The sequence below is a fragment of the Mus pahari genome, chromosome 1 (genome assembly GCF_900095145.1).
Source record: "Mus pahari chromosome 1, PAHARI_EIJ_v1.1, whole genome shotgun sequence".
In the NCBI taxonomy this organism is placed as follows: domain Eukaryota; kingdom Metazoa; phylum Chordata; class Mammalia; order Rodentia; family Muridae; genus Mus; species Mus pahari.
Window position 1 is genome coordinate 90010130 of NC_034590.1, and position 13524 is coordinate 90023653.

The window sequence follows — 13524 nt, forward strand, 5'->3', positions numbered from 1 at the left end:
GTTAGAAATATGTTAACTTTCATGTTTTATTCTCACTACCCACAAGGTTTATGCTTTAATCTAGTACCCCTGTTTTACTGATACCCAGTGATCTTAATATTTCCTTTGCTACTGAGACTGCAGAATCTGTAACCAAACTCTGCCATCTACTTCCAGGGCCTCTTCATATTTGTTCTAGCCATATAAATTATACATCTAAAGCCATATTTAACATAATTCTCATTTTTTCAAATATTGCCCATGCCAAAAGAAATCTTTTTAGAGGATATTCGCTATTCCCCTTCGCATTAAGCATCTTGTTTAGGATTTTGGCAAGTTGTGCCAGTACATGATTTTGAACTGCAAGCAAGCTTTAGCAGATATGTCTGACAAAAATCCTTCTGCTCATGAGTGTTAAACTCAGTAAATCACCTCTCTGTCCACAGAGAAACCGGAGCAAGTATGTTCTCTTTCTCAGCCTCTTTCCTAACTGCAAAGCACAGATATAGTAACAATGGGTAGCAAACTCTTATAGGCTTACTGATGTGTGCCAGGCTGTTGAGTTGGAATTTCACCTTTTGGGCTATAAAATATTATTAATTATACCATGGGAATATAAGTTTGAAAATACATTTTAATAATCAGTGGTAGAACAGACATGGAGAAAAGATGTGAGGAAAACCAAATAATCACTTTAACATTGACTTCAGTAAGTAGGATTTCCCCCATGACTCACACAGATGTATACAACAAAAGAATGTGCTTATAATCTTACTAAGCAAATGTGCTGTGTATTCTGTATGTGTGCATAGGTGTATACCATGTGTGCATGAATGTATAGAGGTCAAAAGTTGAGGTGGAGTATCTTTATCTCTGTCTACCCTATGTTTTGAGGCAGGGTCTTGTACAGAGTTTGGTGTGGCTGATCTTCTGTCTTTGACCTGTGATGGCTCAGTGGGCAATGTATCTGTGATAAAAGACGAGACTCTGAGTGTGGATCCTTCTCACTGCACTACTACTTAAAGAATATAGAGCAGGAACATCTTAAACACTTTTGAAAGTCAACACTTTCAAATTTGATGCGAAAACTAGTCATGAACACTTAAGAAAAATCTCAGACCCATGTCTCTACTGAAAATGGCAAAGAAATCCTCTGCAAGACACTAGCAAATGCCACTCAAGACCACAGGGAAGCCGGGCAGTGCTGGTGCACACCTGTATCCCAGCACTCTGGATCCCTCTGAGTTCGAGGCCAGCCTGGTCTACAGAGCAAGCTCCAGAACAGCCAAGGCTACAGAGGGAAGCCCTGTCTTGAAAAACAAAACAAAACAAAAACCAGAAACAACAACAAAACCACACTGAAATGATGGTTTACCATCACCAATTGGGTTGATGGATCAATTAACATAGGCAAACCTGGAAATGTGATACCCCAATAGGAGAACAAATGACAAATGTATACACCCATCTTAATGGAAAGGGAAAAAGCTTTAGTCAAAATTCAACATTTTGTGATTTTTAAGATTTTTCAACAGACTGGGTGCAATAGGAATTCTTCTCAACATCTATAATACCATATGCCACAAGCTCATAGTTAGCACCAAGTTCCATAGTATGAAGTTGTGGTGGTTTGAATGAACTCCATAGGGCCATAGGGACTGTTCTTATGTTTGAATGTTTGCTTCCCAGTTGGGACTATTTGGGAAAGATTACAAGATGAGGCCTTGTTGAAAAAGGTGTGTCACTGGGGGTTGGATTTTGAGATTTCAAAAGGCCCATACCATTCCCAGTTAGCTTTCTCTCTGCCCACTGCCTGCGGACCAGGATATAAAGCTTCAGGCTACTTACTGCTCTAGCACCATAACTACCATATCATGGAGTCTACTACCCTCTGGAACTGTGAGCCCCAAATTAAATGATTTCTTTTGTAAGAGTTGCTTTGATTATGGAATCTCTTCACAGCAATAGAACAGTATCTAAGACAAAAGTCAAAAGCTTTTCTTTTTAGGAATCAATAGGAAGTTGGTGGGGGTGTAACAACTGCAACAGTGCCAAACCTCCTAATCCTTTACTTTTCAAATAGTACCATTTGCTAATGACTAAACATTCAAATGTATGAGCCTATGGGGATGTGAGGGGAAATTCTTCTTTAAACCACCACAGAAGAAGGTAAATTAAACAGTGTGATGGCTATAGTTATCATATTATACTCTTAATACTCTATTATAAACATAAAAGGTTGAGATACCATAATTTTTTTAGATTTATTTATTTTTAAGTGTGTGTGTGTGTATGTATGTATGTATATATGTATGTATGTGTGTGTCTGTGTGTGTTTTATTTGCATATATGTCTGTGTGCCAGTCATGTGCTTGGTGCTCATAGAGGTCAAAAGAGGATGTGAGCTGTCCTGTTGGTCCTGAGAACTGTACCCAGGACTTCTACAAGACCAACTGCTTCTAATCATTGAGCTATCTCCAGACCCAAAGAAACTGTATTAGCTCAATTTAGCCCTTTCACATGCATGTATACTTCGTTATCACATCAGTTCTTATGCTAATTTAAATAACTAAGTAGACAAACTGAAAAGATGAAAATGCCTTCAGCACTGATGGGAGATATTGCTTATTTTTCTGGGGTGTAGAAGCTGGGACATTGCACCTGACAATGAATGAGTATTATTTGACCTAGATGGGGTGATTTTTTTTTGTCAGTGCTGTTTTAAATACTTTATTATGCTTTATATTTGAAATATGTCACAATAAAAGAGCCCTACATGATCATCACAATAATGCATGCATTAAGATTAATATTAACCAAATCCTCACACATTTCAAACATGTACTATTTCTTTAAAACATTTTGAATCCAGTTTAATTAGAGTTGTAATGACTTACAAATTTGCATAGGTTAATTACTGATTGATGTCAGTTGTAGTTGCCACAGTAGAGAGAAAAACTCAACAAGATGCTAAACCTTCATTTTCTGAAGGAACAGAGGGCTTTAGCCTTTTTGGAAAGGACTGACACCCAGCTAGCTCACCCCAGTTACTTTATTCCAACATTATACAAACATTCAAACATTAATTGGGGCTGGGAAAGGTTTCAACTACCAAAGTTCTCTTGCTTTTGCTGCCCATGAGAGCAGACAATGCACACAGATCTCAGTCCCTTTTGACCATGGTTAGCCATAATCAAAAGAAAAGAAATCTAGGTTTGCCAGGAGTGTTTAGGACCAAGGTTGCAGCAGCAAGTTCTCACATAGCACCAAGTGCAGATTCTCTAGAGAGACAATTCTTCAAGGTTCAAACAGTCTCATAACAACATTGCAGCCTCTAATTACTGACCCAAACATAGCAAAGGCTTTGCTGAAACATTTCATTCAAAGCCAGACATGAAGATTTTGCTATACATTGCTTAAAGCCAGACATACAAGCTTTACTATACATATGACCACAGTTAGTTATAAATGCATTTCTTCCCACTAATCATGTTCATAGAGTCTTACCTGTAAAAAAAAACCAATAAGATCACAGTAGTATGACTGCTGATTTCTGTGCATGATTTTCCTTGCATGTGGAAGGACATGATGTAATCATGAGAATGAGACATTTTGTCATAGTTACTTTTCTGTGGCTATGACAAACACAATGAGCAAGACAACTTATAACAGAAAGCATTTAATAGGGGCTTACAGTTGTAAGACATTAGTGTCTGTTGCCACCGTGGCAGGGAACATGACAGCAGGTAGACACACATGGTTGCAGAGCAGTAACTAAGAGCACTCCATTCTGATCCACAAGAGAGAAAAAGAGGACCACCTGCACTTGGCATGACCTTTTGAAACATCATAGCCCACGTTTGGTGCTCCAACACAAGGCTTAATCCTTCCCAAAAAGCTCCACCAACTAGAGATTGAAGTGAGAATTCTGGAATTTAGGTTTCCTTAAAAAACACAAAAATAATTTTTATTATTATTTTCTTTATTTACATTTCAAATGCTATCCCGAAAGTTCCCTATACACCCCCCGCCCCTGCTCCCCTACCCACCCACCCCCACTTCTTGGCCCTGGCCTTCCCCTGTGCTGGGTCATATAAAGTTTGCAAGACCAAGGGGCCTCTCTTCCAAATGATGGCTGATTAGGCCATCTTCTGCTACATATGCAGCTAGAGACATGAGCTCAGGGGGTACTGGTTAGTTCATATAAAACACAGAAATATTATAAGGATATGTTTTCATTTTAATGCCAGGTATAGGGAGGGATATGGGGCTGCTTTGTAGCAGCTGACTATAATTTACTTCATGCTCTAGCAGAGGCGTGGTTTTGTCAGCTGCAGATAGTTTGTGAGACATTTGGAATTCTGAGAACTTTTCAGAGAGTATATAAATGCCATGAGAGGTGTGGAGGATAGGGGGTGGCTGTTGGTCATTCAGGGTGGTGGTTTGTAGTTTGTTAGTAGTGCTCAAAGAAACAAGGAGAAAGAAATTAGAGTCAGATATCTCTCTCTGTCCCTTCCCCCGACTCTTCTATCCTTTTTTCTCTCCTATTTAGTGATAGGCGTGAAGAGGGGGGAGATAAGGGGTGAGAAAAGGAAGAACCCACAAAGTAGAAAAGACCAGCTACAAACAAAGAAGAAACAGAAAGAAACTAGATTCTGCTTCTACTCCCTGCCCTGCTTCTATCCCTCTCCTATCCAGTGATAGGGGGTAAAAAGAAAAACCCACAAAGTAGCAAAGACCAGCTACAATCAACCAATTATTCTAATATATGAACCTCTGGGATCATTCTCATCTCAACCATCATACTTGTCCTTCTTCCTCTTCCCAAACTGTGCCCTCATACACACATAATCAGGAAATCCTATCAATACTCAGCACTGTGTTTAGGAATAAATATATTAGTATTTTAAAAGCTCAAACTTTTACACTGGGCACACAAGTTGACTGTTTACGGGGTTTAAAAGCTTCAATAGTTGCTGTCAATTCCCTACAATAAGACTATTTAATTAGTTCTAAAGACTTTAAAAATATTTAATATATATCAAAGAGAGTAGGTTGGGAGGACCACATCTCCTGTGCTAAACCCAACTATTCACCTTTGTATGATATATAACATTAAACAGATACAGCTCTATTTTGATCATCTAAAAAGAACTTTGTAAAAATACTCACCTGTCCTATTTTCCTGTTGTAGGTAGTGAATTACAGCAAGAGAATCAAGGGATTCTTACTTACTGCATTCCCAGCAAGGACAACAGCTGGGGAAAGGTGATCAGAAACTGTGCCCTTTTACCAGTGCATGTTACGGGGGCACTAACAATGTGGGTACTTGAGATCCAGGGAGTGGAACTGTGCCTGATATTATGAACACAGTGCAGTATTTGTGTTCCTCTTCAAATGCCTTAGCATGTAAACGTCTTTGATGACTGCCCTCAAATTCCATTATCAGTCCAGGTCCATTAAAAAAAACAAAAACAAAAACAAAAACAAAAACAAAAAAACAAAAAATGGAGACAAAAAACTACCTCTTCCACTTCTCAATCACCTGTTTCTTCTACTTTCTGATTTTGCCCCTCTGGTCTTGTTGTCTAATTTAATGTACCTGACAGAAATTGGGGAGAAGGGGGAGAGGCTCCTCTGGGAGCTAGAGGGAGGCTTCAATAGCAACTGCATGCTTTTGTTGTTGTTTAAGGTGTTTGGCATTATGGAGAAAGCAACGGAACAATACAATTTAGAAGACTATTCCATCAGTCAGATCACCCTGGACCAAGTCTTCTTGTCTTTTGCCTACCAAGACAGGAAGTGATTATGACACAGAGGTTCCTTGAGATTCAGTTACAAATAGTAATATTGACTTTTCGTTTTTCTTTTTCTTTCTTTCTTTTCTTTTTTCTATTTTTTTCCTACAGCTGGGTCCATGGGAAGGTTATCCTGTGCTTTTGAGTCTTCATGTAAATATATTTGTGTAATAAATACTTCCCTGAGAGAAAAAAAGTGTCCTTTTACTGAAGATATAGCTGAAGAATGTCCTGTTTCCAATATGTCTAAATCTAAAAACATTTCTTAGAGCTGTTTTTCTTTCCTAGAAAAATGAAAGAGCATCACTCTTTTTTGTAAGGACCCATTCTTAGATGGTCTAAGAACTTGAGTATAAGCATCTAACAGTGATGGAGTCATCAGATTTGGCAAGTAGAAATGCATTAGTTTTAGCAGCTGTAAATAAGAGCACAAACCCCAAACAAGTCAAATTTGCCACAAACATTCACACAAATATATGTGCAGAAACACACATCAACTTATTCCCTGCTATGTCTAAGTTAAATTAATGTTAAAGTTTGAAGTTATTGTTTCCAAAATTCAAAATAATGGTCTTTTACTTCAGTGATTGAAGAAAGAAAATGAAGTGCATGGATGGGATCAGTGGGATATTTTAAAAATAATATGTTTTTCTTTCTATTCTTGCTTCCCCTGTAATAACGAATAAGACCTCTCTGACCTCCACATTCATGTGACATGTCCCTATCCCAAATAAATAAAATGTAATTAAAATGGTTTTAATTGTATACAGAAGACACTGTTCTTTTTATATAAAGAGGGCTTTTATTTTCATCAAGCTCTAGGGCTATGAACACACTCTGTAGCTTTTCCTTTGGCTACCTAGCTATGTGTACCTTAGTGGGAGTCAACAGAAAGATATGATTGATTCCTATGGAAATATTCATTGTTTTTTTATTGCTAAAGCTATATCTATTGCTTTCCTGTTTACTGAGTGGGGAAAGCTATGGTTCTGTTTTGGCCTTACAACATATATACATAGGGTATAAATTGAACAATAAAAATACCTTCTTGATTGCCATCATGAACAGCACAGTACTCCAAAAGGAACTTAGACATACCTATGATGAACATTGCAACAAATAATAATTGAAGATATATCCTTCTCAAGTGGGTTGGTGACTTGGTTCTATGGTAGAACACTTGAACAGCAAGCACCTGGCTTTGATTCCCAGCTCTAAAAAGAAAAGCCTCTAAAACTTTAAGCCTCTACTTAACAATACTGAAATCTTACTGAGTGCCTTATCTAATAAAACTTATTAGATAACTTATTTAATAAAACTAGAAATCAACAACAGATCAAATAGTGGAAAATTCACAAGTATTTGAAAGTATGAGTCAAAACAATAAAACAAATTACAAAATATCTTCAGAAAATGAAATGAGATCAAAACATACCAAACTTTCAAAAGCAAAGCAGAGCTGAGAAAAATGTGTAGCTATAAATGAAGTCTTCTAAAACAGCAACAAAACACTTTAAAGTCAAGAATCGAACTGCATGCCTAACACAAGCAGAAAAGTAGGAAAAGCATAAAGTAGCAAAACAACAAAACCAAGAATTGACAAAGGAGAAAAATCAGAAACAAAGCAAAGCAAAAAAAACCAACAAAATTTAGATATTTGAAAACCAGACACTGCCAAGTTTTCATCTAGATTAATAAAAACTTGGGGCTGGAAGGTGGCTCAGCACAGGACCCGGTTTCAAATCCCAGCATCAAATACATGGCAGCTCCCAACTGTTGGTAAGTTCAAGAGCTGACACTCTCACATAGACATACATGCAGGCAAAACACCAATACGCGTAAAATTAAGGTAGATTTAAAATATAATAGTTTTAAGAACTAAAGAAAAACTGAAAAACCTTAAATTGCTCCTTTACTATAGGATAAATAAGGCTCTTAGGCCCTCCCACACACCCTAACCACTGCCTTCCTCTACTGGGCCTCTGCCCCGCCTCCGCACTTCCGGTTGGCGGGTTGGCCCGGGCTCTAGCCCAGGGAGGCTGCGCAGAGCGGTTGATCCCGGTGCTGGGGTGTTGAGTGGAAGTGCTGCTCAGCAGTGACTCAGTGGAGGAAGCAGGGGCTGTGGAGGCAGTTGTGAGTGTCAGGGTTTAGGGCTTCCTAAACCCCCTAGCTGACAACACAAACTGTGAGAGGTTTGAAGTACATTTGAAGTCTGGGCTGTAACTTACTGAGGAACAGCTCAAGTTTTGGAAGAGCAGTTTGACCACGGTAACTCCTGTCATTTCCCATTTAAGTAATTGGGGTGATGTCAGAGCCCAGCTAAAGTGTAAGCTTACAGGAGGTTAAAGGTAATAGGCTAGAGGGCACATCACTCACCTCCCTACCATCCACCCCCCCCCACCCCATGTGTTGGAGAACTGAATGGGTAGGACTGCACAGAGTACAATGTGGCACCACCTTAAGAAATTTAATTTAATGACCCATGGCTTAGCTGGGTCAGCTTTTGAAAAGAAAAAAAAAAAAATGGAAAACCTGTTTAAAAAAAAAAAAGCAAAAGCTACTAGTTCCTCCATAATTTCGTGCTTTCTAGTAAAAGAAAGTTGCTCCTTGACATTTTCCACAAAAGCAAGAAAACTTTTAACGATCCTGGGACGTATGTGGGACTCTTTGCTCCTGAATTCTCATCATGGTCTATTTTCTGCCCAGTGAAATCTAATTCTGGGTCTTGATTGAATGCTGACAGTTAAAGAACTTACCCAGAACTGATGTCACAAATTTTTCTTTTTCTGTACTTTTAAGAAAACTTTGGTCAACCTTTGTCAATTTTATTGTTTATCTTATTTAAGTAGGTGTCATTACTTGAGAAAATTAAATATGAAAAACCAGTATTTTTATTAGATTTCTTAAATATGCTTGTCTACTTTATTCTTTTTCTCCAAGTCTTTGAATTAACAAGTATATTGTAGTTATCTCTGTTTAGAACCAGTACTTCATACTTCCACTTGACTATAGCTCAGTACCAGTACTTCATACTTCCACTTGACTATAGCACAGTATCCACAAATCAATATTCCTTAACCACCCCAATCCCACACCTGTCTTCTCCCACTGGGAACCATCTCTGTGTCCATGAAATAATTTTTTTATATCCTACATACAAGAGTACACATAGTCTTTCTGTGCCTGGCTTATTTCACTTAACATGATAATTTAGTTCAGTCTATGTCGTTGCAAGTGATATGATTATATTCTTAGTGTTATGGGTCTGGAGTTGTTTGGCGTCTCACCAGTATATTATTAAAATTTTAACTAATCAGAGGCTTTTTATTTAAATACTGATATCGGGGCTGAATCTAAGAGTACTCCCATGATGCAACATTTAGCCATATCAGCCCAGGGCTTATAAAGAGGGAAAAACCCACATTATATGTAGTCTGCCTTTGCAAGAACAGTAAGTTTTACAAGATCAATCAACTTTAAGAATAGTTTTCAATGTCTGGGGAAAAGGGAAGCATGCTGATAGGGTACAACTTGTACAAGCTAGAGGTTTACATGTTAGAGGCAATTTTTGCTTTTTTTGCTCTCTCAAAAATAATAATTAAAACTTTAAATGTAATTAACCAAAAACTCCAAATAACCAGGATACAATTCACAGACCACATGAAGCTCTCAAGAAGAAGGAACACCAAAGTATGGATGTTTTGGTCCTTCTTAGTAGGAGAACAAAATACTCACAGGAGCAAATATAAAGTATAAAGCAGAGACTGAAGGAAAGGTCACCCAGAGACTGTCCCACCTGGGGATTCATCCCATATACAGTTACCAACCCAGACACTATTGTGGATGCCAAGAAGTGCATGCTGAGAGCAGCCTGATATGGCTATCTCCTGAGAGGCCCTGAAAGAGCCTTACAAATACAGAGGTGGATGTTTGCAGTCAACCATTGGTCTGAGCTTGGGGTCCCCAATGGAGGAGTTAGAGAAAGGACTGAAGGAGTTGACCAGGTTTGCAACCCCATAGGAAGAACAACAATATCAACCAACCAGATCCCCCAGAACTCCCAGGGACTAAGCCATCAACAAAGGAGTACACATGGCTCCAGCTACATATGTAGCAGAGGATGGCCTTGTCATGCATTAATGGGAGGAGACGTCCTTGGTTCTATGAAGGCTCCATAGATGCCCCAATGTAGGGGAATGGAGGGTGGGGAGCAGGGAGTGGGTGTGTAGGTAGAGGAATGCCCTCATAGAAGGAGGGGGAGGGAGGATGTGATAGGGTGTTTCTGGGAGGGAGGGAAACCAGGAAAGGGGATAACATTTGAAATGTAAATAAAGAAAATATCCAATAAAAAATTAACCATTTTAGTCAAGAAATAGTGGACATTGAATATGTACTCATTTTTTTATCATCTAGTGGGAAAAATTTACACATTTAAAATAATTAATTGTGCAGTGGTAATCCATAGAAACTATAATACAATTTAAACAATAATAGCATTGTAAGCCAGACGTGGTGGTACATGGCTTTAATCCAAGCAGAGGCAGGCAATGTTAGTTAACAATGCAATTTGCTTTATTTCAGATATATAATTTCACCAATTTTTGAGACTGATTAAAAAGTAGTAAAAAGAATCCCATTTTGTTTATTGCTCACATTTTAGGTAACTTAACATTGTAAAACCAGGAAAGAAAGAAAGAAAGAAAGAAAGAAAGAAAGAAAGAAAGAAAGAAAGAAAGAAAGAAAGAAAGATTTCATCCTTAGAGTTGAGCACATAGTTTTTGTAGAAGGATGAATCAGTTGATAGTCAATCAATTAACAGTTCTCCTCTGGAAAAATTTTACATTAAAGGTAGGTAAAAGGCATCCATGGGAATGTCCAACAGGGTCCATTCGTTACATTTCATTCTGTGTACATTTGTGCATATACTTTTGAAAAATTCAGAACCTGTGGGTAGATCTTCCAAATACATAAAAGCCAATGAATCCATACTGTAGAGTGACCTGAAAAAGTAGGGAGAAGAGAAGAGGTAGTTGAGATAGTTGAAAGGAATTTCAGAATGTAGGCCCTGCACTTAAGAGATAGTAGTATACAAAGGCCAGAAGAAAATTTCCAGGTAGGGAATTTTTGTTAAGCTTTTGTTAAAAACTTTTGTTAAGAGCTTCTGATGCAGAGGAGGGGAAAGCATCATGGGAGTGCCTGTGGCTACTGCCTCTGAATTAGTGTAGAGTCTGCTTTGAAGGGAAATTAAAATAGGAAGGGTATGCTTATTAAAGTAATGGAGAGTGAAGCTCAAGGAGGGGAGGAACATTCTTTTCTGGGAATAAATGGAGCACTTCCTGGAACTCGGGTCCTCCCTCTTTTCCTTCCATTTATAGTCTGATGTTTTTAGACAAACGTAGATTAAACTAACCTTGAATTATAGTTTTGTTCAAAACTATAGAGATGTTATCTACAGAAAATCTGGTAGAAAACTGATATACTGTTCAACTGGGTAGCATCTAAAATTAGTGATTTTTAACCAAGAATAAATTAATCAAGGTAGCTTTATTTAGGTTTTCTCTGATAAAAATTCTGTCCCCTTACTTATTCTTAAATTTGAGAGATTTAGGATTTACTTGAGCTCATTCAAGTGGCTACATAAAATCCCAGCAGTTGTTGTTGGTCTGGTCACAAAGATCTAGTGTATAAACATCCTGGTCTTGAGGGGTAATCTGTTGTTTCATGACAAAACTATTAAAAGAGAAACATACTCAGCTTTTGATGGGGCCAGGAGTTTGTTTGGCTTTGTCCTTTTATGGTTGCCCTATGGCCTCATTTTCTAACAAGTTAACAATCACTTAGATTAATTTAGGAGCCCTTGTGATGAAAGCATTAAGAATTTAATGGTCGTTTTGACCAGAGAATGATCTATTAGAGCCATAGTTCCAGTTTCAAGTGAGTATGTTTACTAACCATGCAGCAAGCAAAGGTAAAAGAATAAATAGAAAGCAGAGGAGACATAGCAAAACCTCATCAACTTGGGAAGAAATGGACTGGGGAATTCCATTGAGGCAACCTCCTAGAGTAGGTGATTGAGAATCCCAGACAGAGCAGTGTTCCCTTGGGTCAGTAAGTAAAAAAACCAATATAAAGCAGTGGATAGACAGCAGAACACCAACTCTTGTTCTTACAAGATCAAGCAGAAATGACTGGGAAAGCACTGTTTAAACTGTCATACTGGAGTACCTGACAAAGGACATTCTCTTCCCTGGGACAAGGAAGGGAAGAAGGAGTTCTTCACTCCTATAGTCTACCCTCAACATGTATAAAGAGCACATGAATACTTGTGAATTACTTGAATTCTATGGTATCTGTAAGATTATTTGAGAGAATTGAATGCATAGAATGTATACCATACTTATCATGGCTGATAGATGGTAAGTGCAGGCTCTGAACATACATCTGCCCTTTATTCTGTGTGGTAGAGAAGATAAAACATAAAACTCTCATTTATATTGAATGTGTACTCTTAAGTTAATAACATGTCTTTTTCCTCTTTTAGAAGAGGCAGATCATTAATACATCAGCAGAAGTCTTGGCAGCTTTGCTGTTTGTAATAATGTTGTTGATATTCCGTGCAATTACTGATTTGAATATTGTTGGACCGTATCATTTCACTCCTCAACCCATTGCTACCATGCCTTCTTTCATCAAAGATGCCCAGGAGTGGGAATTGATTTACATACCTTCTGATATTGATGTGGTAAGAGAAATTATTGAGGATGTGAAGAGGATTCTCAACACCAGTATAAAAGGTTAGACATTGAAGTTTTTGATAAAGACTGCTACATCTATAAAAAAATAAAAATAATGCTAAAAATTGAGGTTAAGATGGAGTTGTCTTTTTTAATTAATTTATTTTTACATTCATATTCCATTCCCCACCCACCTCCATCCACCCACCGACTGCTCCACATCCCACACCTCCTCCCCATCCCCCTTGTCTTCACGTGGATGACCCCCACCCCCACCCCACCTAACCTCTAAACTCCCTGGGGCCTCTAGTCTGTTGAGGGTTAGGTGCATCATCTCTGAATGAATACAGACCTGGAAGTTCTCTACTGTATGTGTGTTGTGGCCCTCATATCAGCGAGTGTTTGTTGTTTGTTTGGAGGTCCAGTGTTTGAGAGATTTGGGGAGTCCAGATTAATTGAGACTGCTGCTCTTCTTACAGGATTGCCCTTCTCCTTAGCTTCTTTCAGCCTTCCTTAATTCAACAGCAGGAGCCAGCTGCTTCTGTCCATTGATTGGGTGCAAATATCTGCATCTGCCTCTTTCAGCTGTTTTTTGGGGCTTTTGGAGAGCAGTCATGATTAGTCCCATTTTGTGAGCATTCCATAGCCTCAGTAATAGTGTCAGGCCTTGAGACCTCCCCTTGAGCTGGATCCACTTTGGGCCTGTTACTGGACCTTCTTTTCCTCAGGCTCCTCTCTATTCCCTGTAATTATGGGTCAGAGATGTGACTCTGGGATGGCAACCTCATCCTTTACTTGATGCCCTGTCTTCCTGCTGCAGGTGAACTCTCTGTAAGTTCCCTCTCCCTACTGTCAGGCATTTCATCTAAGGTCCCTCCCTTTGATTCCTGAGAGTCTCTCACCTCCCAGATGTCTGGTGCATTCTGGAGAGTCCCCCCACCCATCCTCCTATTTCCTGAGGTTGCCTGTTTCCATTCTTTCTGCTGGCCCTCAGGGCTTCAGTCCTTTTCCCT

At 38.6% G+C, this 13524-nt stretch overlaps 1 protein-coding gene across 1 annotated transcript in view; it reads left to right on the forward strand.

Annotated features, from left to right (window-relative positions):
• The first annotated feature begins 10565 nt into the window (after positions 1-10565).
• LOC110325314 (ATP-binding cassette sub-family A member 3-like) overlaps positions 10566-13524 on the forward strand; it is a 129078-nt gene continuing 126119 nt past the window's right edge. The window contains exons 1-2 of the mRNA XM_021203277.1: positions 10566-10625; positions 12319-12571. Coding sequence (XP_021058936.1) covers positions 10566-10625; positions 12319-12571 — 313 coding nt within the window. The remainder of the gene's footprint in view (positions 10626-12318; positions 12572-13524) is intronic.